Source organism: Scomber scombrus, chromosome 10 (assembly GCF_963691925.1).
Source record: "Scomber scombrus chromosome 10, fScoSco1.1, whole genome shotgun sequence".
Lineage (NCBI taxonomy): Eukaryota > Metazoa > Chordata > Actinopteri > Scombriformes > Scombridae > Scomber > Scomber scombrus.
Genome location: NC_084979.1, coordinates 23,661,589 through 23,683,894, shown reverse-complemented (window position 1 = coordinate 23,683,894; position 22,306 = coordinate 23,661,589). Strand labels below are relative to the sequence as shown.

Genomic DNA, 22,306 nt, shown 5'->3' with positions numbered 1-22,306 from the left:
AGGCCAGAACCTGAACCAGTCATTTTCCAACACTCAAGCCTCTTGAAAGAAAGTGACGGCAGCCACCTAGTGTCACACATGTATTTATTCACATCCTTGTGGAAAATATTTTATGACAACATCTAACAACATACGTATAACTACACACTGACTGTACAAATATGTGAGGAAACAAACAACGAGACATGAATATGGTTTTTTTTACGGCAGTGGTCTTCTGTTGATATAAAAGGACTGAAGTTCTTATCAAAAATCGATATTATTAACATGCATTTTAAAACACAATACTGCACCAACAAAGACAAATGGCTCTATAAACAATATTGACATAATACATTCTGATTCAATGTTTAAAGAAAGGAAGAAATGGAAATGCATCTAATACACAGTCTGCTCTAATGAATGGTCATATCAGGTCACATTTGTGAATATTTTCAAACTTTGTTTTCAATTTCGATGTCATATTTAAGACCATTTTTATCATACTTTTAATGAGATGAAAGTGGTGAAAATCATTTTTACTCTATAACCTACTGTTTTGTATAAGGCAGTAGATAGTTCCTGCTAAAATACATGAAGTCGGATTCAGTAAAAACACGTTGCTTCTTTTTTAAATCTTTGATACACAATAAGGTTTGAAGTCAGTGTGGTTGTGCAACGTCTCATCATTTTTTGACACATTTCTTCCAGCCTGTACAATTTCATCCAAACCCTTCCAATCCAAGGCACATGGGAAAGTCATTCAAGAGTGTCATCACTGTGTTCAGAGGTTACTTTAACATGTGGACAGCATACACCTAGACTCTGCCAAAACCTTCTGGACAAAACATCTCCCAAGATTGAGTTATGGCAGCAAAAAGTTTGTGTACAGCCCATTTTCCAACTTCCTCTCCTTCATGTGCTGCCCGGCCATGGCTTTATTTGTGCCAACGTTTGGTTTGGTCCTTTTCAGCGGATGCTCATGTAGCTTCCATCCAGGCGAAATCTGCACAAGAAGTGACAAGAATAAGTCAAATCCATTGTAGTTCAATTGTTTTAGAACGAAGGAACACATGACTGAACCTTGTGATAAAACTGAGGAATGGAAATGGAAATGCAATGAACTGTAGAGGCCTTACATGTGGTACACCTTACTTTTAGAGGACATACAACATGATTGAGGCTTCATGGAGTAAAAGGAAACTTCCCTCTTCTTATCCATGTTAATATTGTGTCTCTGTTTTCAAACCTGCATTGTTTAGACTGTTCATTTCCCCTCATGGTGTGATTAGTTTGGGCAGATAGAGTCATCATTCTCGTCATTCTGGATGATCGTTTGTTATTGTAGTCTACCAACACCCTTAGTAGGTAGGTCTACCACTTAAGTCCTAACTGAAATATCTCAATAATTACTGGATGGATTGGTACAGACATATTTCCCACAGAATGAACTGTAGTAGCTTAATAATTTATGATGTGACTTTTCATGTACCTCCAAAATCAGGTCAATCAGGTCTGTCTTTCACTTTGATTTATGATCAAATATTTCAATAAGCCATGGTTGTACTTTGGGTTTGGTGCTATTTAGAACATCTCAGCATGCAAACACTGTAAGTTAAGATGGTGATCATTGTGAAAATTACACCTGCTAAACATCAGTGGTTTGCATTGTCATTGTGAGTATATTAGCATGCTGATGTTAGCATTGATGCACTGCTGCACCTGAGTGCCTCACAGAGCCGCAAGCAAGGACACAAACTCTTAGTCTTATTACTTTGTGATCATGAGATTAACACTTTAAGGTATGTCCTTCGTGTTCAAGATCATCAAGATAATGAGTGAAACATTTTTGAGCAAATACAGGAACAATGCTAGAGAAAAAAAAAATACACCACAAAATACACTACAAAAATGTGGATGATTTGATTAAATGGGCCATAAAAAAGTGATACACTGATGACGATGGAAGAATGGAGATGTGTGGCAACACGACACAGAACAGCCCGCTGTAGTTGGTCTCACCCTTAAGTGCTAGAATGGTTGTCTGATGGCTCATCTGTACTATTGGCCTCAGCAACAACCACTTCTACTGACTCAGATTTTTTAGGCATTGTGTCAGACCCCGATACCTTGTTTTCTGGAGAGAATCTGCACACATGAGTATTAATCATAAGTCAAGAAAGGAAGAAAGAAAGAAATTCTCATGAAAACATTTTCATGAGATAAATAGTGTCAGGTCACCCAAGAAGTAGATCTAAAGTCATCCAGGGACAGAGCAACATACAGAACAAAGGAATTGATTGACATTTTGGGAAATGTACTTTCTTGTTGAAAGTTAAATGAGAATATTGAAACCTTATCTGTCAATTCAATATGATGCTGCAACCAGCAGTTGGTTAGCTTAGCACAAACACTGAAAACCGTGGCAAACAGCTAACCTGAGTGTCTGAAGGTAAACACTGTATCCTTCTTCCAGCATTTATTTTCAGTCTTTGTGCTAACTTAAGATATCCGGCTGCCGGCTTGAACTACATACACAGATTTTTAGAGTGGTATCGATCAAGGCAGAAGCGGATAAGTGTATTTTTTTCCAAATGCCAGACAGTTTTTAAGCTGCTAAAAGCATGCATTGAGTGAAACAGTAGAGGCACTGGTATCTCTATCTGCGACTGAGCATCAACAGGTGGACATTAAGCAGGTTAATGTATTCTTAAGATACTGGCAACCAGCATTTTATATGAAATCCTACTAATAATGAAAGTGAATACATTTTTTGTAAATTTTTTTGGCAACACTTGCCTGCTGTGTGAGGGACTGTGGTTGTATGGAGAAGCAGGCGTTCCAGGTTGAGGGTACGGAGGTGTGTCAGGTGAATCATACTCTGTCAGGCCGACTGCCAGCTGGTTGCGCCAGTTCCCTGCGCTCTCTACTGAGGACACTGCAAAGAAGAAATGCAAAAAAAAACACTGTAATGTTGGTGTGTAACTCAGTGGTAATTGCTGTTTTTGGAAACACCATTAAATCCAGTTTAACGTCACTATTGCAGAACAAACAATTATCTTTCACAAAGTATGGCAACATGTGATTACAGTAATGTTGCTGGCAGCTTACATGGGAATGTTTTTTATGTATTTATTCATTTATTTTAATGTTACAATATAGGCCAAACTTGCAAAAGACCTAAATTGTTATAACATTATTTATAAAAAGTGTATTGGTCCAGTATCTTAAAATTGAATTATACCTTTTAATACCATTTTAATTAATTACAAGGACCAGTTGATGCCTCTCATATATTATGATTACATTACATAAAACATAGTGTAACTCCTTTACCAAGTGACTCAATTTCATTCTCCAAATATTAATGGTAGCCAGATTTCCAATAAAATCAATTTGTACAACCAAAATTGAATCAGTTATTCTGGTCTATATTTATGTTACTCTGTTCATTTATATATTCATTGGAGATATATTATTATCAGCTGCCTGGCTATTTGCAACTTGAGAGACAGGTTAAAAATCTTTTTCACTGTACACTGGACACAGTATGTTATTAATCTCAATGGTGAGAAAAGTCTTTGAGGATTTGAGTATTGTGATAATAAATTCAATTTTAAGCACCTTTCTTAATGCATCTTAATGCAAGTTTCAAAAAGGCAGCGAGAGCAAATGTTTCTTATACATTTAAAGATCTCACTGACACATCTCAAATGTAATAGTAATATACAAACTGGGGCTAATTTCCTCCCAGACTTCTTTTCTTGGCGGCCTAGAAAAGCTTTGGCCACAACATGTAAAAATCCTCCACTGAAACCCACATAAATAAAACTGTCTTGGGTGCATTAGCAGTTCTTTAAAGCATGTTGGAGGAATTCATAATTAGGGAGAAAATCATCAATAAAATGTATGGATTAGATATGGAAATAAAATCTTTGCAGGATGCTTAGATAGCAGTGGGAGTTAACAATACAGCTGGCAGATATCTAATATGGAAAAAACCACCAACAGCAATCTGATATCTATATATATCTAACTATAATTTAGTGGGAGACAAAAATTGATTTTATGAAATGATTTTCTCTTCCACACCAATACATTTTACTTGACTTGAAAACGGCGTCAAGAAATAATCTTACCTGATGAGAAGGAAGTGGTTCGGCTGGAGTGGCTGAAAGCCGCTGGCATGGTCTGGTAGCCCAAACTGAGCTGGGAGCCGCTGTCAAAGTCATATCCGGCCAACATCCCCCTGCCCCCTTCCCTGTGGCCTCTGTTTCGATGATACCAGCCTCTCAGATGCTCTGCCACCATGGCCTTCTGCATGTTCTTGGCCAGCAGCTCATTTCTGGGTCCCTCCCTGTTTCGTGGAGGCCTCACTGTTGCGTAGGGATTCTGGGAAAGACCATCAGCTCGGTCACTGCTGTAATGCCTGAATCTGTCATGTCCGTGGTACCCATTTATTTGATAGGAGGGGTTGACGTTGTAGTGGCCTTCTACCTCATTCTCATACACGTAGGCACCATTAGCGTAAGGCTCCATGTCCGGACAGGGGTAGCCGGAGACGTAGTAGGCACTGGGTGCATAGTGTGCTGAGGTCTCACATGTGTAACTACAACCAGAATGGTGCTGGACCAAGTTGGGCATGCTCCCAGTATTTCCATACACTTCCACTTTCCTGTGGAGACGATGCATGGTTGAGGTTCGGGAGTCCAGTGTACTGTAGTGGGAGTTGGCTCCCCCACAGTAGTCCAGACTGGACTGACTAGTGTAGGAGGAGCAATCCTCTAACACCTCTGTGCTGTTGCTGCGGTGGGCTGGTGACAAGATAAACACTGGCTTCTCTGAGTCTGTGTCTTTTCTTAGCTGGGGCTGCGACTCCAGACTTCCACTGCGATGCCTGAAGCAATGAGGAGACCCTTCGGACCTGGAGAAGCAACACAACTTGAATTGTTTAAACATATCTTAATGACAAAATGAATGATGCTGGATAATATTTCTAGTTGAATTAGTTAAAATAAAGGTAGGGGAGTGTATGAGAGCTTGGGTTAAGGTTGGGAGTTGGGAAGTAGGGAGTAGGGATAAGGTTGTAGTGAAGTTATTGTTGAGGAGAACGACAGACATTGGGTTGGGAGTGTTGGGGAACCATAATCACACCTTAGCTGGCTGCTGCTGTAGGCATTGCGGGTCATAACTGGGGTGGGAGGCATGCTGCGTGGATCTCTAGGAGGTCTGGGAAGGGTTTTATAGGGACTAGTGTGGGTGGAGGAGACTTCTCTTGGATTCTGGTAGTAGTGGGAAGCCTCCTGGCCTTCAAATGCTAATCTAAAAGGGTGTGGTAAAAGAAGAGGATGGGAAAAAAACAGGAATGAAATGTGAGGAAAGGAATGAAGGTGCAAACATGACACGGCAAATATTACAAGCCCTGCCAAAACATGATATCATTGCTTCATTGTAAAAAAAAAAACAACAGTTCAGCTTTTCAGTAAAATCAAAAGTTGTGGAACAAGTTGCACTTCACACTAGACTTCATGGCAAATAGATCTGCTCAGGACGTCTGTTCCCCTACCTGCTGTGGTTTTTGTTGCGGTGATTTTCCCTCGGAGATCCTTGTCTTTCCACATCATATTCTGCTCCCAGTGACTGCATCGGACTGAGCTGAGGGGAACCTTGGACTGACCGCGACCGTGGCCTCTGACTGACACCATCTGAGTCATCTGAATGCAAACGCAAACCAACAGGAAAAAATACTGACACTGGCTTTTTCGAAAAACAGACATAACAAGAAAGTGACATCCATGTTATTGTGGGTCAAAGTTCGCCAGCACATTTGCTATCTGACTCACCATCGTCCAGTGGGAGACTAGACAGGGAGCTGCAGTCTGAGCGGACAAGTTCATCTAACGATAGAGGAAATAACGCCATGTTAGCTGTGAGTACAGCTGAATGACTAATGCAGTAACACACGTCAACTCGCACCATACCTGCAATGATCACTGAGGCTCGCTGGGTTGGCTTTTTTCCCTTCTTGATTCTGTACTGATTCATCTCATCCTCTATCTGCTGGAGTTTGTGCATGGCATCCAAACAGTTTCTCCTCCTCTTCTTCTTGACTGTCTTACACAGTTCTGACTCGTTTGCCAGCTTCTTCGCCGCCTCCACAATCTTTTGCTGCAGGGCAAATCTGCTTTCCAAGTTTCTAAGGAAGGGATCCTGTGCAAATCACAAGCAGCAGAGATAACAATAACTAAAACTGTTGTTGCAGAATAGATCTGATTAAGTTTTCATGTCGGATGGATTTTATTGATATTTTTCTTAAACAAATGTCCTGCAAATTAGAAGCTGATTGCACTTACTATAGAGGATAAAACTGCTGATAATCTATTTTTATTATTGTAGACAAATCACACAAAAAGATCAAAACCAACAGTCTCTCTTTCAATACTTTTCGACTTCCCCAACTGCGGCTGCCTGTGGCTCTCAGTCCCAAACCCATTTGTTCCCATAAAAGATTTAAATCTTTAAAAGGGTTAAAAATATATAAAAGTCTGAACAGATGCTATAGTTTTTAGCAAATGTTACTCAAAGAGGAGTAAATATTGCATTTGCAGATTTAGGGTGATAGCAAGCATTTGCTACACTGGGCCGATGTATGTGGGATGGACTCAGTGTTCATATTTATTGTAATGAAGGAATATGTCACCTAGTGTGGCTGGTATTGATATTTAAACTAAATGCCAACAGACTTCTCCTTTAAACTCAAAAAGTTAAATCTATTAACTTTAAAGTACATGGTGCAGAAAAACAGTATTAAACACAAAAAGACAAGGAAAGAGTTGTGGCTCATTTGATTAAAGTAAACCAGTTAAATACAGACCTCATTGTAGGGGAAAAGGTCATCTAACTTGAAAGCAGTGCCAACTCGCCGCCTGACCTGTGGCGGTCTTTCACCTGAAGAGAGGGGATACTCTTTTGGCAGCTTGCCAGTGAGCTCCTGAAAACACAAAAACACCCCACTGATACTTAAATGAACAGCAGAAACCATTAGTCCAGTCACCACACAGCAACACATTTTAATAAAAGGAGTTAAGCTAAAAAAAATTTTAAAAAATAGAGCCTAGCAAAATATAGCAACACTACAAACAAGGCAAACTCTCACCGCCTCTCTCATGCAAATCTTCTTCAGTTCTTTTGTTTTCTTGGCCAAAATATCTTGGATCTCTTGCTCTTTTTTTCTCAGCTCAGAGAGTTTCTCTTTCTTCTGTTCTTCACTCATTTCAGAGTCTGCAGAACCTGTGAAAACAATTTTCTGACGATTTTAGCCCACTTGCAATTCAATAGTTTTATGTCCCAAATGTTCCATACAGACATTAGTAAAGCTAGAGCAGCATGCGTCCTTTGCAGTTTAATTCAAAAACAGCTCAGTGTTCGTAACTCAGAGTTTTGTCACAGAAACTTGCACCAACATGATCTGAAATAAAGATTTTTGTTTTAAGAACTGAAATAATTGTTAATAACCTGTAGACACAAGGCTCCCATTGCTGGCCGTTATAAAGTTATTCTTCAGGCCTGTGTCTCCAAGTCTGTTTATTTTTGCCCCTCCGTGCTCAGTGAGATCCATGGCAATTTCCTCCAGACTTCTTGCTGTTACTTTGGCCTAAAAGAATGAAAAAGAGAAAGGGATCAAACATAAGTGGATGAATAACTCTGTATTAAAAGAAACACATAGTGACCGATAACTGACACTTACTTTGCTTTGCTTTCTGTCCAAGTAGAACTGGTGCTGGCTTATAGCCATGACCCAAATGGTTTTGATCAAAGAATGGCTGGCATACCACGTGTGGATGAGTAAACCAGTCTGCCCAAAGGTGCGCTTGGTTACAGCTCTCCTGTTACAAGTGTGAATCAAAGGCTGAGTTACAATTCACAAAGTCACACATTTCAAATCAAAGGTATAGATGGGAAACTAATCAACTAGAGCTGCAACAATTAGTTGATTAACAGATTAGTTGATTGACAGACAATTAATTTGCAACTATTTGTTATTTCAAGTCATATTTAATGAAAGTAAACTAAATATCTTCAGGTTGTAGACTGTTGGTCAGCATAGAACGAGACATTTGTAGAAAATAAACTTTGTAGAACCGAGATCATCATTTTTCACCATTTTCTGGCATTTTATAGACCAAACAACTAATCGATTAATCTAGAAAATAATTGACAATAAAAATAATTGTTAGATGCAGCCCTGTAATTATAATGACTTGCACACATAGCCAGTTTATGAATTACAAAATGTGCCTTGAAAGAAGAATGTCCCCTACTGCTCACCTGTGTGGATCATTAACTTCTACAGCAAATTTTTTCTCTCGGAAGTACAAGTTTTCAAGCTGCTTCCACTGATAAAGCTGGAGGTAAAAGCAGAGAAATAACAATATCTGATTAGGGAAATATGTTCTTTACTCTGTAATTCACAACCTGGAATGTGTTAAGATGAGCAACTGTAGAGACACTGTAAACACTTTCAGCCTTTTGTTCAATTTCTAAAAATATCCAAAAGACTGTAACCGCGACCATCATGACTGATAGTAAATAAACTATTACAAAAAAAAATTAATAGCGCAGATGTTTAGGCTAGCCTGTTTCAACCACAGTCATTAAACAAAGGCAGACTGTAACATGAACTGTCATTATAGTCTGGGCTGCCTAGCATGCCAAGTCTGCAATAATGCAGGTGTTAAAGAGGGAATGAATGCCACAAGGGGACATTAAGACTCATTGTGGTACACAGTTTTCCATGGCTCATCACAGCCATTCGCATTTCACCCAGGTGTTCAATGACAAGACCCTGATATGAACAGTCTATTGGGGTCTGTGAGTCACTGAATGTCTGGACAAGATCTGAATGAGACACAAACTTAAACAGACAGCGTACAGAAAATGATATTACATGTGGCAGCTTTGGGGAATATTTTGCATCACAGTGTGATACATGGTAAACATTCAGTAATAATTATGGACAGTTAAAATCATCAGGGTTTTACAATTAAAAAATGTAATGTTAAAACTTGAGGGTTGCTTCAACAACCATGTCATGTCTTACAAACAGTGTTTTAAATTTGTTTCTCGATTTTATGCTGCCAACTCACACCTGGCCCGGGACAACGGATGAAAACTAGACTTTGGGCTAATTCTAGCAAATTTACATAATGTCTATTGATATGAACTGTCCCTGACAAATAAACTAATAAAATAAAATAAACATTTAAATTAACATATGCATTGGTAAATGTTATTTAAGAAATATAAGGAATCAAAGCTCACTCTACATGCGGTATTCCTTCCAAAAGGAGAAGTGTAGCATCCAGTCTTACCAGTACAAAGGATGTTCACAAGTCCTGTTTTTGAAGTTATAAAATCCTCCCTGGCTTTGCTGTCAACACAAACACATACTTTGTTCCGTCTCCTGTCAGCTCCTGACTTGTCTCCTCAGGTATTCTCAGAACATACAATGATAACGCCCCAAATCCGGCCCCCTTTCCCTTTGACATCACCAGCTCACTCCCTCTCCTCCTCTATAAAGCACACCGCTGCTTCGCGCACAGCTGGCCGCTTGCACAATGTTGGAAGTCAGCAGATAAAGTTAGATTGCACCATGTCATGCTGGTGACAAGGCTTTAACAGGATAATGATGCCAGTAAATAAGAACTGTTCTCAACTTACTACCGCTTTTTTAACACAGCATGATATATCTGCACCCAGCTGCGCATGCAGAAGTCAAACTGGACAACATAGCTGACAGATCACTCATATGGGTGTTTCTCCTATCAACTCACAATACAAATGAAACAAGAAAAGCAGGTTCAAACTGTGAGTATGATTCTCAAAGCCAACTGCTCCTATTTATGAGAGTAATTCTACCACAGTGACTCCAGCTTTCTAGAATGACAATTTGTTTAAGATTTTCAAGTCTGGCCTCGTCTGCTGCAGCTGAAGCCCAGCCTTTGTTGCAGCGAAATAGATGATGCATGAATTAGAGGTGGTGAATCACCACGCTATGTGCAACAGCAGCAATCCTTCCCCATGCCCTGTGCTGTCATGTCCACAGTCAGATTAGTGAAGCAGTGAAACAGCAGCAGCCATTTTAGAAACTGAGCAGCTGGACAACTGAAATATTTACCTTTCGAGGTTTTAATTTATCCTGCAAATCATATTGGCCGATGCCCTTATAGCTGATTCCAAGCCACCACGGGATCCCTTGTTTGTCCTGTGAGGCAAGATCACAGCTTGATGGTTGATTATATTTTCAGGTGAAACAGCTGACATTTCATATTAATCACAGCAGAAAACCTACCTTAACTTCATAATAATGTACGCCATACGTGGGCAATGATTCCACTAACGTCAAATACCTAGAACGAAAACAATTTTTATTAAAACCATCAGCTGCTTTTTTAACATCTGCATGTGGTTTACCTTAAAAATGTGAAAAGACATGACTGGGAATTTGATCAGAGGAATCTGATCCGGTGAATCAGTGTGATTCACTGGACTGCAACAGAAGAGGAGCTATTGATTTCTATCAGATGATGAGAAAAGGAGTGCCAGAAAGAGAAAGCGAGCAAGGGAGTGGGGGGCTAATGGAGGTGAGAGAAAGATTAATGAACTCAATGCTCAGTAACATTAACTGTCCAATTACAAGTGTTTATCTAATTTCAGTAAATCCAGGTTTTATTCTATTTTAATTCCAATACTCACTGCACAATGGCCTGTCCTCGGGAGACTCCTTTCAGCTGTTTATAATATTCAATTACTCGATCCTCACTGCAATGTCACATTAAAGAAAAAGACACCTTTTCACTCTTTAAACAGCTGTGTATTATCAGATCCTGCCATTCTGTATGGGGTATGTGTATTGCTGGTTTCAAATAAGCATTTCCAATGAGCATACCAGTATGCAAGGGATGGGTGTTCCTTGAGTAGTTTGGTGGGAAGAGTCGGTAGTTTCTTCAAGTCAGCTCGAGTAGTTTCATCACTGAAAGAGAAAAGAAAATAAGGCGTGATGAGAATCTTGAAAAAAATTCTGGTTGGGAAATACTAACATCATTTGCCCTCCAGTTGTCAAATTTAAATATGTTGAGTCTAAAAAAACACTGGAAACTGCTTGTGAAATGTCCACCATGTGTAGTGTTTTAATTGTAGAATGTAAACACTTGAATCCCCGTAAATCCCAGAAAAAAAGGGGAGGAAATGACCCACTTTGTTCCTCCTGAACACTACATGTACAGTATCAAAAGGCAGCTCTGTTGAACAGATGTAACGTAAAGTTTCTACTCGGTTTCTATCAGTGCTGTGAGATTCATTAGTTGACTGGTGTGAGCTTCTCAGCCCTCTGTGGCGAGCCTCACATAACACTGCTATTGATTTTTGTTGTCTGCACTCATGAGAAACAAGTGACCTATTGAATGTATTCGCTAAAAGTGCACTATAAAGTTGTCCTGCTGCTGTTAAATACTTCTTACACAGCTGGTTAATACTCTTACCTTGTGTAGTCTCCTTTAGCCTCCTGGTGATAAAAAACAAACATGTTATTAGATTACATGCCTTGCACCAATTAATGTGTGTAGATGGGGCTATTAATAAGAAATTACCTGCAAAGCTTTTGCTGCTAATTTGAAGAAGTTCTCACTTTCCACTTCTATAATCCCCTGAGAAACATAATAGATGAAGAGAATGAAAGATAAGTAGTGTGCAGAAAATGCAATCCATGTGCTGAAAGCATCCAAACATAGAATCTTCTCTGTGTTGCCCTATAATAACCTCTGCTTTTTCTCAAAATGAACCCTTGTGTTTTTCTACTTTTGAAGACTCTCTGCTTTGCATTCCAGCCAGCAGAGAGAGAAAACTGTGCCCCGCAGCCACTGTCTGCTTAGCTGAGGTGCTGCAAGGGTCCAGAGACAGTGAATCATCGGGGAGCAGTTGAGAAACAACAACTCGAGGGATCATTTTTCATTAGTTCAAACTTCAGAAAGACAACAGCTAAAACACTTACATTGTAGACAGCAGATTTTGCATTCAGGAAGAATAACTCCACCGTTATGATGTCCTTTAGCTGTGTTATGTTTTCTAGATAAAACCTATAGAGGAATAAAGCACAAACAATAAATTAAGGGTTAAACTGAGATAACTTGTGACTTAGTTATTGCTGCTGATAGTAGATGAGTTATGAGTTATTATCAGTGTGCTATCATAAGCAGAACGAGGTGTTGGGTGTGTGATTGGCATACATGGTTTATCATAATGTGCAACAGTCGGAAAACCACCAAAAAGACACAGTCACAAGTTTTACAGCTATCAGTTGGACACATTATTATTTATTCAAGATGATCAGGATAAGTATGTTCTATCACTTATCATTTTCTAAACAACTGCAACATGTGAGTTTAAGGTATCATACAAGGTATCATACATATGTTAATAAAGGACTGCTCTCTGCTGGAGAGCGTGCGTCTTGCATGAGGAGATGAATTATTACCTGACCAGGAAGTTGAGGGCAATCGTCCCGGGCTTCTTTGAAAAGTCATGTTCAAGAACTCTGCGGTCCATCTGCAACCACTTACACTGGCCACTGCAAAAAGCAAACAGACTGAAGCTGCACACATCTGCACACTCACACGTATGCACCGTAAATATTCACTCATCTGAAAGTAATAAGCTTGCACAGTTTACATACTTGTCGTCAAAAAAAGCAAGTCCAAAGAATTCCTTCTCCTTGAGGTTGAAATGGGAGGACACCAAGTCGAGAAGTTCGTATGACAGCAGCTTAGGCTGTGGAGGAAGATTTAGATTCAGTATTAGCTTTGGTGGGAAAACCTACTGTCATCCCAAAATATCAGGTAAACATCCCTGGTGAAGTAATTCAGACAATTTCCCTGATAAATGTGACATGGCAGATGCTTTTGGAAAATAATTTTTTCTCTTGTTTCTTTTCCTTCCCACAAGAAGTCAGACTGAAAGGTCAACTAGAGAAGAGCAGCCCTGGAGTGAGGATTTAGTGGCTTGCTCAAGGACACTTCAACAGTGCAGATACTCGTAATAACAGGGGCTTGAACCCAGGTCATTCTCCTGAAGGGTGGTCTTGCTACTTACTAAGCTAACCTCCTGCCCATGCCCAATCCCATAGAGAAAAAAATGTTCCCACCAAAAACATGCCACATTATGTCATTACCGAAACATTTCTTTTACATTCATATTTTTAAACCTGCAAAAGCTTATTTTTTGGCCACTTGGGGGAATAGCACTGACATATTTTCATCTTTTAACTTGATTTGGTGATTTGTTGTTAGCAAGATGTTTTATCATTTACACATCCAGCAAATATGGAAAAACACTAGTACTCATTTGGGGTCAAGTTCGTGTCCACCTGAGGAATGAATGTAAGTCCAATATCCACTCTCTTTTAGCTCTGTTTGTAGTCTTTGTTAACTGATGGAAATATTTGGCTCTGCAGGTTAAGTATGAATAACTAACCTCAACTCTCCCCATAAAACTGCATGACTTGAATGAATTTGTAATTACTTAGAGCTTCACAATGTTCCTATTTTAAGGGACTTCTGCATCAGTCGTTTTATCGTTTTTTATTATTAGCTAAATTATTGTTTTTGTCAAAACAAAGATGCACTACTGAAATGTGGCCTTCCAAAATAAATAATGAATATAAGGAGATATTTTACAAAGAGTCAAGAACTAACCAATGTGAATAAACACAGTAGCTATATGTTTGTGAGCTTTCTTTACTTAATGTTAAATAATCAACTCCATGGTAGCTAACCAGCTAACCCTTGAGATTAAAGCCTTTTGGCTAAAATACTAATGTTCAATATTGCTATTAAATGCAATATAGTGTTAATAAGTTTCATTCAATCATTGTTCTAGATGGTTACTGATAGAGCGGTGGTGAACATTAAAATGGATTGTGAAACTGTGTTTCCTCAAAAAAAGTGACTGTATGACAGCAGCATGTTCAGTGGCTATTTCACTGAACATGCTGCTGAAAATGACACTTTGAGAGCTGTGAGAGTGAATTAAAACAATCAAATTGCAGAGCCAGAAAACCAAAGCAATGAGCTGAAAGGTGCTAAACTGTTTTGTAGAGCTGGTGGTTTGTAGAGCAGGTGATAACTCTCTGTTATCATGAAACAATATTGATTATAGCCACTAAAGGATCATTCAGTAATGATTAAAAGGACAGCTGCACATGTGTGAGACTAAGTTCTATCCCAAATGAGGTGAAAGGTGCTAAAATGCAGTAGAGATGTGGAGAACTATAGAGTCAGGTGATAATTATTTGCTATCATGAAATAAGGATCATTCATACCTGAACCAGCAGCTCTAGCTTCCTGTCATCCAGCAGCTGAACTTGACACAGTCTGCCCTCAGTCATCTGCAGGAGAAAGAAAAAAGGAAGTTCAAGACGTGTGACACAGATTTTATATTCATCATCACAAGGGAGAATGACATCAGGTCTTGTGAGCTGGTAATGTTTTTACCACCATGGCACTACAGTATACATGAGGAACGATAGGTCTTTTAACATATCTAGAAATCACAAAATAAAGATTCAGGTTTCTACACAGTTAACATACAGCATATATTACTATCATTATCCATGCTGAGCAAAGGCCACGGTGGTAAATACAGTGATCCTTTCCAAGGAAACACTGACGCTGTTAATGACAATAAAACCATTGTCTCAAGGATTTGTTGCCATGGTAACCACAGGAGGGATTTGAGGTTCTTCCAATTTTAATCATTCACGTTTAACTTTTACTCTTTCAAACTTCTCAGCATTTGAATAAACAACTATCTTCTCAACTTTTCACTCTGTAAATTAAAATATTTATGCATCAAGTTCCAACCAGCTTGCAACTGTTTATAGCAGTAAACCACAAGCTCATTTCAGATTCTGCATCCATTAAATCCATTTCTCTGGTACTCGTGCTCACATGATAACAAGGAAATCATGTTTGCTTGTACAAGATCACTTTCACCTCAATGCCCTTCAAACAGTGCCTCTTATAGAATCAGGTTGACCTACCTAGAGACACTGAAAACACTGCACCCTTGATAAACTGAATACCCAGTAAAAGAAATGACATATTGAGGTTAACCAGTTGTACAACAAAAACCTGCCCATAAACTGAAAAAAACGCACCACATAGATCCAAACAGTCTCCGCATGTGACAGAATGAGGCTGATCAAAACTTCTAACACTTGGAGTGAATGGAGCAGCTGCTGTATACCTGGTAAATCTGCCCATGGAGAGTGCAGGTGCAGATGCATCCCTGATCAGACCTCATCCTTTCTTCTTGGATCCAGACCATAAATTGTGAGCACTGAGCAGCAACAGTCGATCAAGATTAATCAGCAACCTGTTCCATCTAGGTTATTGACTGAGCAGCCTTTAGCTTGGTGCAGTGACGGCTTACAGTGGCCACATTGTGAGAAATCCACAGCTGACTTAATGAGCACAGGCTAGGCCAGACACCTGACCAAAGTTTAGGGTTTACCACTTCTTAATAAGTAATATGGGTCGAGCAAGAAACACAATTAGTCAATATAAAGTGTTTAAACATGTCTGCGTCATAAATTTGAACCCTTATTTCATCTGTGGCAGATGAGGTTTGAATATGAATATCAGGTTTGTCTTGCTTCCTTTTCTTGTACATTTGAACTGAGTAATGTTAATTTATGGAAGCAGGAAAGATTCCCACTAAGAAACAAAGATACCTTACATCCCACACACTATACTTCTCATTTATATTTTATACATACTGCGCTAATAAATGATTAAACAAACTCCCCTGTGTCTTGAATAGAGGACACTGCTTTAAATGACACCATCTGTATCGTTTTAACGAGCACTTAGTCAATTACACCCCCTGACTAATGTGTATTTCTTATCACAACAGCCATAAATTTTCTTTCATGATCTAAATTAAAAGTGCGCATTCAATAAATCCAATTAATTTAGAGTGTGGTGCAGTTTTATTACATTGATTTGAGCTTGATTTAGTTATGACAGTACTGCTGTAGGGGTCACACAATTTGTTTCTGCAATAAGCATGACATTATTTCAGTCTAGCCACTAGATGGTGCATGGATTATTATTTTTCTGTGTGCAGAAGAAGTTCATGTGGAGAAAATGGCCTCTTAAACCAAGCATGCACTACTGGAGAGTTTTGATAAGCAGTCGAGAATCAAATTCAGCTGGGATGACTCTTACTCATGCAATATAAATGACGTGAGTGGGAGGAGGAGCCATGATTTTTAGGAATCTACACCATTAATCATCCGAGACCTATAATCACTCCAAGAACTGCTATTTATATCTGACTGTGCAGCCCAGCAACCCCGACTAACCCTGCAGTTTCTTAGTGGCAATGCAGAGAAGAGACTCTTTATTAAACACTGCTCAGACAGAAGTGACCTCCAGATCGGTGCAGGCTGTGATTTAAAACTGGTGCACACAGTAATTACAAATACACAATAACAGGTGGTTACCATGTGCACCTTCATTTGATATCTCATGATGCATGCGTCAGGGCTGTGTAGCTCCACACATTAGAGCAAACAACGCTGCAAACACAGCCTATTCAGCCTAAGTAAAAGGCCAGTCTTGGCTACTCTGAGGTTAAGGCAAGCACTGAACTTTCATGTAAAAAACACATGAAGGGAAATGATGAAAGAACTGTCAGTCTTTGTATTTGTGTCTCCAGAGACCAGACAGGCGCTTTTGGAGTATTAAGTAGAGCCAAACCCACAGGGTACGGGTTTGGCCCTCCTTAGGAGCCTGAGGTTGGCATATAGACAGCTCGTTATATGTGAGCTACAGTGAAATATCCCAATGGATACTTGAAGAAGGTGCAGATATGGCCTCTTTTCTACATGGTGCTAAAACTATTAAAAAATATTAAGGATGTTCATTAGAATGATATATAAACTGGAGAGATGTAGATTTGTAAATCCGTCTGTTAATGAGCAGATGTGTTAACTACAGAACAGGACAAATTTAAACTTTTTTGACCACAACAATGAAAAATAAAACCATATCAAGACTCAAAGTTATACAATAAGCAAGCTTCTCTGTCTCCTGTGTAAACTGGCTTTCAGTGTTTAATACGTCACGCTGGTTAAATGTCATGTCCAGACTGCAGCCTGTCTTATCTCAGTTTCCCGTTTTCATGCATTATTGATGTAGGCTGGTATCACACACAGGTCGGTGTCTGCTCTCTGTGCTTACACGGTCTTGTGAAGACACCCACTGCAATAGCACCAACCTGGAAATTATTACAGTGTATACATATTATAAGACAACTTTACATTTTTGAGCAAAATTAGCAAGCTTGTTCCAATTTCAAAAGATGAACCCAACACTAGAGAATCTAATTACTGGATTCATCCAGAAAGACAAAGAGAAGAGGAACCAAGAAACCAAAATAAAATCTTCCTGTGAATTCAAACAGACTACCTAACAGGACGTGACATCCAGTGCGCTGCGATGGTAAAGGGAAACACACAAAGTTCTGTGTTTGGGTACATGAGATTTTACTGTTCCTCTGTGATGTTATAACACAATTGAATGTAGCAGATGTAGCTGACCTTTGACACCTTTGATACCTGACCCCGACACGGGGATCGGCACAGTTCATGAATTGATTCAAACCAAGCTACAACAATTAGTCAATCGACACCAAATGAATCAGCTATGTCAGTTAAATGCCAAATAAAAATGATCGTTATTTGCAACCCTGGATTTAAAATAAATAATTATTTTAAGATGAAATAAGTGATATTGTCATTTGCTTTGGTCTTTTTCTGGCAAGGTCTTGGCTTTGCCAAAGAAATCCAACTGACAGGATACTTAATTAATGTATATTAGAAAGTCCACATCCTACATTAAATAAAACACTGAAGACTACTACTGAGCACAAAGCAAGAAGCCATACTTGCAGAGGTAGTGGGCTGAAGGATACAGTCCAGGATTATCTCCCTGATCTGAAATCTCATCATGACTCATGTTGTCAGCAGTCAAAAGGTATTTGCCAACCATCATCTCCCCTAGAGAAGCAGTCTGCCTGCCTGTTTTGATATCCGGGAGATTCATGAACACAATGAGACTCAGGATATTATTGAAAATTATAACCTGGGAGATTTATTAATTTTGTACCTCCTTGATACAACAGGGCAGTCTGCATCACAGACGAGTGATTCATGTGAATGATGTCATCATGCAGTACAAGTCCTTATTTCCACCCTGAAAAGGACGTCCACAGAGGCAGGACAACATTGTGAGATATTGGTCTTGGCTGTAGTACAACTGCAACTGCAACATTTTATTAGCAGCCATGGTGACAGTGCTTGTCAAATCAGCTCATATCAGTCTCTGTAGGACGGTAATGCTAGCAGTAGAAAAGCTAAATAAAAACAGGTTCTTGTGAACATTTGAGACATCACCATGTTTTCTCCAGATCTTCATACTGCTTGAAGTGACAGCCTTTCAGCTGTTGTCGTAAGAACTGACCTTGAGTGATTGTGACTGTGTGTTAAAATGAAGAAAAGCTACATAATCAGAGAACGGTTTAGTGGTTGCATTTTCATTTATGCTGTTTGGATAGAATATGACTAAACTCATTGCTCAGTGTCTGTGAAAACCACAGATGCCAGTTACAGTATTTGCAGAGAAATTCAAAATGTTTAAATTATGCACGAACAATGCAACAAGATTTGTTAGCTATTGTGCATAAAACATTACTTATTATTAGTTGAGTTTAAACAATGCAAGAAGAAGAATCTATAGCCATGCTAGCAGCAGTGCTTTAAGGGCATTGGAATGCTAACATAAGACAATGCTAACATGCTGACATTAAGCAGATATGATGTTCACCCTCTTGGTTTAACATGTTTGCTTATAAGCACTAAATACAAAGTCCAGAGGCTGGGTCAACCTCATGGTGGCCCACAGAAAAAGTCAAGGGATCGTGAAAGTCATTAAGATTCATCTTCTACAGGCCATGAATGTCTGTACTGAATAGTTGGTGAGATATTTCAGTCTGAACCAAAATAGTGGACTAACCAACAGACCAACATTGCAATCCCTAGGGCCACACTGCTAGCATGCTTTGTTTGATTTAAGGTTTAATCAAAACAATTAAGTTAAATTATATAACATTAACCCCTGAGGTAAATTTACACGCGTTTGAATCTATTATATCTCTTACTGTGTCTTGTGTTACAGTGAGGAGACTAAATATTTAAACAGCACAGGGACCCCTAGAGGCTCATTGTTCATTTGTGCCCAACAGTGCTCAACACTATACTGAATATAACTGCTAGAGCCGTACTAATAGTGCATGAGGTTACGACTATTTGTCCTGACATTGGCACTTGAAGAGACATTACATTATACAACATTCATTTGTAAAAAGCTAAAGTTAAACAAAAGCTAGACGTCATCGACAGAGGCCATGGTATATTAAAAGCCCTTTGGAGTATGACTGTGCCCTTCAATCCATTGTTATCTGCTTATTTTATTAGTATTACTAGTTGTGAGCAAAGTATACACCTTGGTTTGAGGATGGTGCTAGTGAAAACTGAGTTTCCAAAATGGAAAGCTACTCAATACATTTCTTAGCTGTGCACCCCTTAGTATATTTCTAGTGTAAAAGCGGATAATTTGACCTGATGGTAATGCAAGAGGAAAGATGGTCAACAAACACCTTTAGAAATCATGAATATCTGTGCTGCATTTACTGGCATTTTGGCCTCTATTTGTTGACTTGCTTAATACCAAATTGGTGGATGGGTGGACAGTTGGACCTACAATACAAAATTACTTGCGGACATTATTGATAGTGGAGGGAAACTGCTTGTATTCAAATTAAATCCTTACACAGAAGTTAATGTTGAAACAACCAGATCCCAGGTACATGCAGTGTTTTTAATCAGTTCATAAATTAACTGATATGTTAGTTAAACAGTTATTGTGACTCAACATCCTCATGTTACAGATTCCTTTTAAATCCCTGAACTATCTAAATGCAGCATCTCAGTGCTGAATTTATGTGCACAACAGGCCTGATTCAGAACATACAGACTGTAAGCAGTGAGCAATTACCATTTTGAAAGCTTTGCCACCAGTTGCCCTCATTCTCAGGGATTTACAGCTGTCCCCACTGACAGTCCTGATATCACAAACTGCAGAGTTTCATGACAAAGAGCTGCAGTGACTTTCTGCAGAGCCCAGGGACGAGGTACTGAGGCGCGGACGTGGATGGGTGGAGAAAGTGGTACATGAACAAATTACATCAGAGTGTCCACAGCCCTGAGAAAATCGTCAATACTGTGTCATGGCAATATTGACAAAAATGTAATCAAGTCATATTTATTGTTTTCACCTAAACTGGAGGCATACTGTGGATGTTAAGCTGTTATGTTAAAACTGGAATCATTGATCCATCCAGTAATGATTTAAAGGACAGCTGCACATGTGTAAGACTAAGTTATACCCCAACCTGCTTCGCTCCAGTGATGCTGCTCTGCTGTACTGCAGGTATTTACCAGATTACATCAGATCTATTCCCTCTATGTTAAGTGTATGAATACAAGATTACTTGCCCATCCAAAAATAGATCTCTCCTCTCTGTCTTTAGCACATTTCTCAGAGAGTCTCAGGAGGCTTTCATTCCTAAATGGATGGTTGCCAACTGAGCGCTGAGACATCTCTCAGCAGCATCAAGTCTTGTTAGGCTCCCATACTGACAAACAAGTGAGGGAAGTCATGAAAAAATACATTGAATTTTGTGATGAGTTCTGACTCAGTCCCTTTAAGGAGCTTCACATGATTTAAGTGACCTTTTGCTCTTTCAAAGGGTTCAAACGCCATCAAAAAGTCCACTACAGTGATAAACGACACAGGACATCCTCTCAAACAAATAGGAAGAGCGACAAAGTTTCACGCTGGACACGTGTGTCATAGACACGCAACCATCACGACAACAATTCCTGTTTACAATGCCCAAGTCTTTAAATACACACAGACCTGTGTTTCTTCCTTCAACTCTGAGATAACACCAGTATAGGTCAGTGTCAACCTTTCCTGTGCTCATCCTTTTTGTTCTACTAGAGTGAAAATAGAGATCCAGGGCAATACAGTGAAAAGAAGGCTCACAACAAGGCTTCCACAAAAACCCTAAGTACTGGAGTAATGTCCTTGTAAATCCTGATTAAAAATGTTTGGCCTGAGTCCCCAATTTTCACCAGTGTCACTCCTACATAAATCACATACATGTGAAAACTGAACATGCACAGAAAGCATAAAAATCTCCAGGTGTTAAATAATACCTTGGATCCACAGTGCTGCAGGGTGAACGCTTCCAAAAAGGTAAAATGATGATTCATCCAGCATTTTTAATATTCATCAAGTGACACTTGCTAAATCAATGCATTAGCTATACAGCCTGCTTCAATTAAATTAAACCAATCCAGTTAACTTATCTTTTAACTTAAACACACTAAAATACCGTTTTATATTTGCTTTATCCACTACAATCAGTATTGCCCACAGTATCCTGTATAATGAGACCAGCCCACCTCAGGGCCAGTTGCTAGTGAGAGAACAATGAATGTGCTACTGTAGACTACTGTACATGGGTGGTTTCCACCTGAGCCCCATGACTAGACAGATGTGCCAAATAAAACCTCACTCCTGCTTGTTTTACTAGCTGCTGAGAGCCAAACCCATGCTGTTGTAATTTTCATTGATGCTCTCCCCGAATCACATGCGTGCCTGACTCGGTCTACTTTGTCTCCTCAGAGCTCTCTATAGGGCGGGATGAATCAGCTCCATCACATCATGCATCGCCTTACCTTTGCGCTCCTGACGCTTTATATCCTGCTTAGGTATTGATAAGATAGGGCTTCCCCTGCATACTGATCACCCCGTTCAGCTTTCTTCCCGGTTGGTTTTGCCAGGGAGTGGAGATGCCGTGCAGCCGTTGTCCATGTTCATCCTCCGGTACTGCTGTAGCGCACACTCGCCTCGTATTGAGCCACACTCACCACGCCTTCACCCGCCGGCTATTATGTGAACAAGCCCCGCATCCCCTCCCTCCCTCGACGCTCCCTCCCTCTCTCTCACCCAGCAGCTGCCGGCCGGCCTGGTTCACACTGGATCCCCATAATAATGAAGTGTGGTAGCTTAGAGGTTGTGTGTGTGTGTGTGTGTGTGTGTGTGTGTGTGTGTGTGTGTGTGTGTGTGTGTGTGTGTGT

The 22,306-nt window shown here is 39.6% G+C and overlaps 1 protein-coding gene across 1 annotated transcript; it reads right to left on the bottom strand.

Annotated features, from left to right (window-relative positions):
* Positions 1 to 100: 100 nt before the first annotated feature.
* frmd4bb (FERM domain containing 4Bb) lies at positions 101 to 22,039 on the bottom strand. The gene is made up of 23 exons (XM_062426859.1): positions 21,905 to 22,039; positions 14,354 to 14,419; positions 12,710 to 12,804; positions 12,512 to 12,604; positions 12,029 to 12,113; positions 11,628 to 11,684; positions 11,520 to 11,542; positions 10,928 to 11,011; positions 10,735 to 10,800; positions 10,331 to 10,388; positions 10,157 to 10,243; positions 8,308 to 8,384; positions 7,727 to 7,865; positions 7,495 to 7,633; positions 7,136 to 7,269; positions 6,854 to 6,970; positions 5,961 to 6,189; positions 5,823 to 5,876; positions 5,546 to 5,693; positions 5,134 to 5,301; positions 4,119 to 4,903; positions 2,779 to 2,917; positions 101 to 985 (listed from the first exon to the last, which is right to left on the bottom strand). Exons 2-23 carry the CDS (start codon positions 14,417 to 14,419, stop codon positions 949 to 951), a joined length of 2,880 nt encoding a protein of 959 aa, XP_062282843.1. The 5' UTR covers positions 21,905 to 22,039; the 3' UTR covers positions 101 to 948.
* Positions 22,040 to 22,306: the final 267 nt, after the last annotated feature.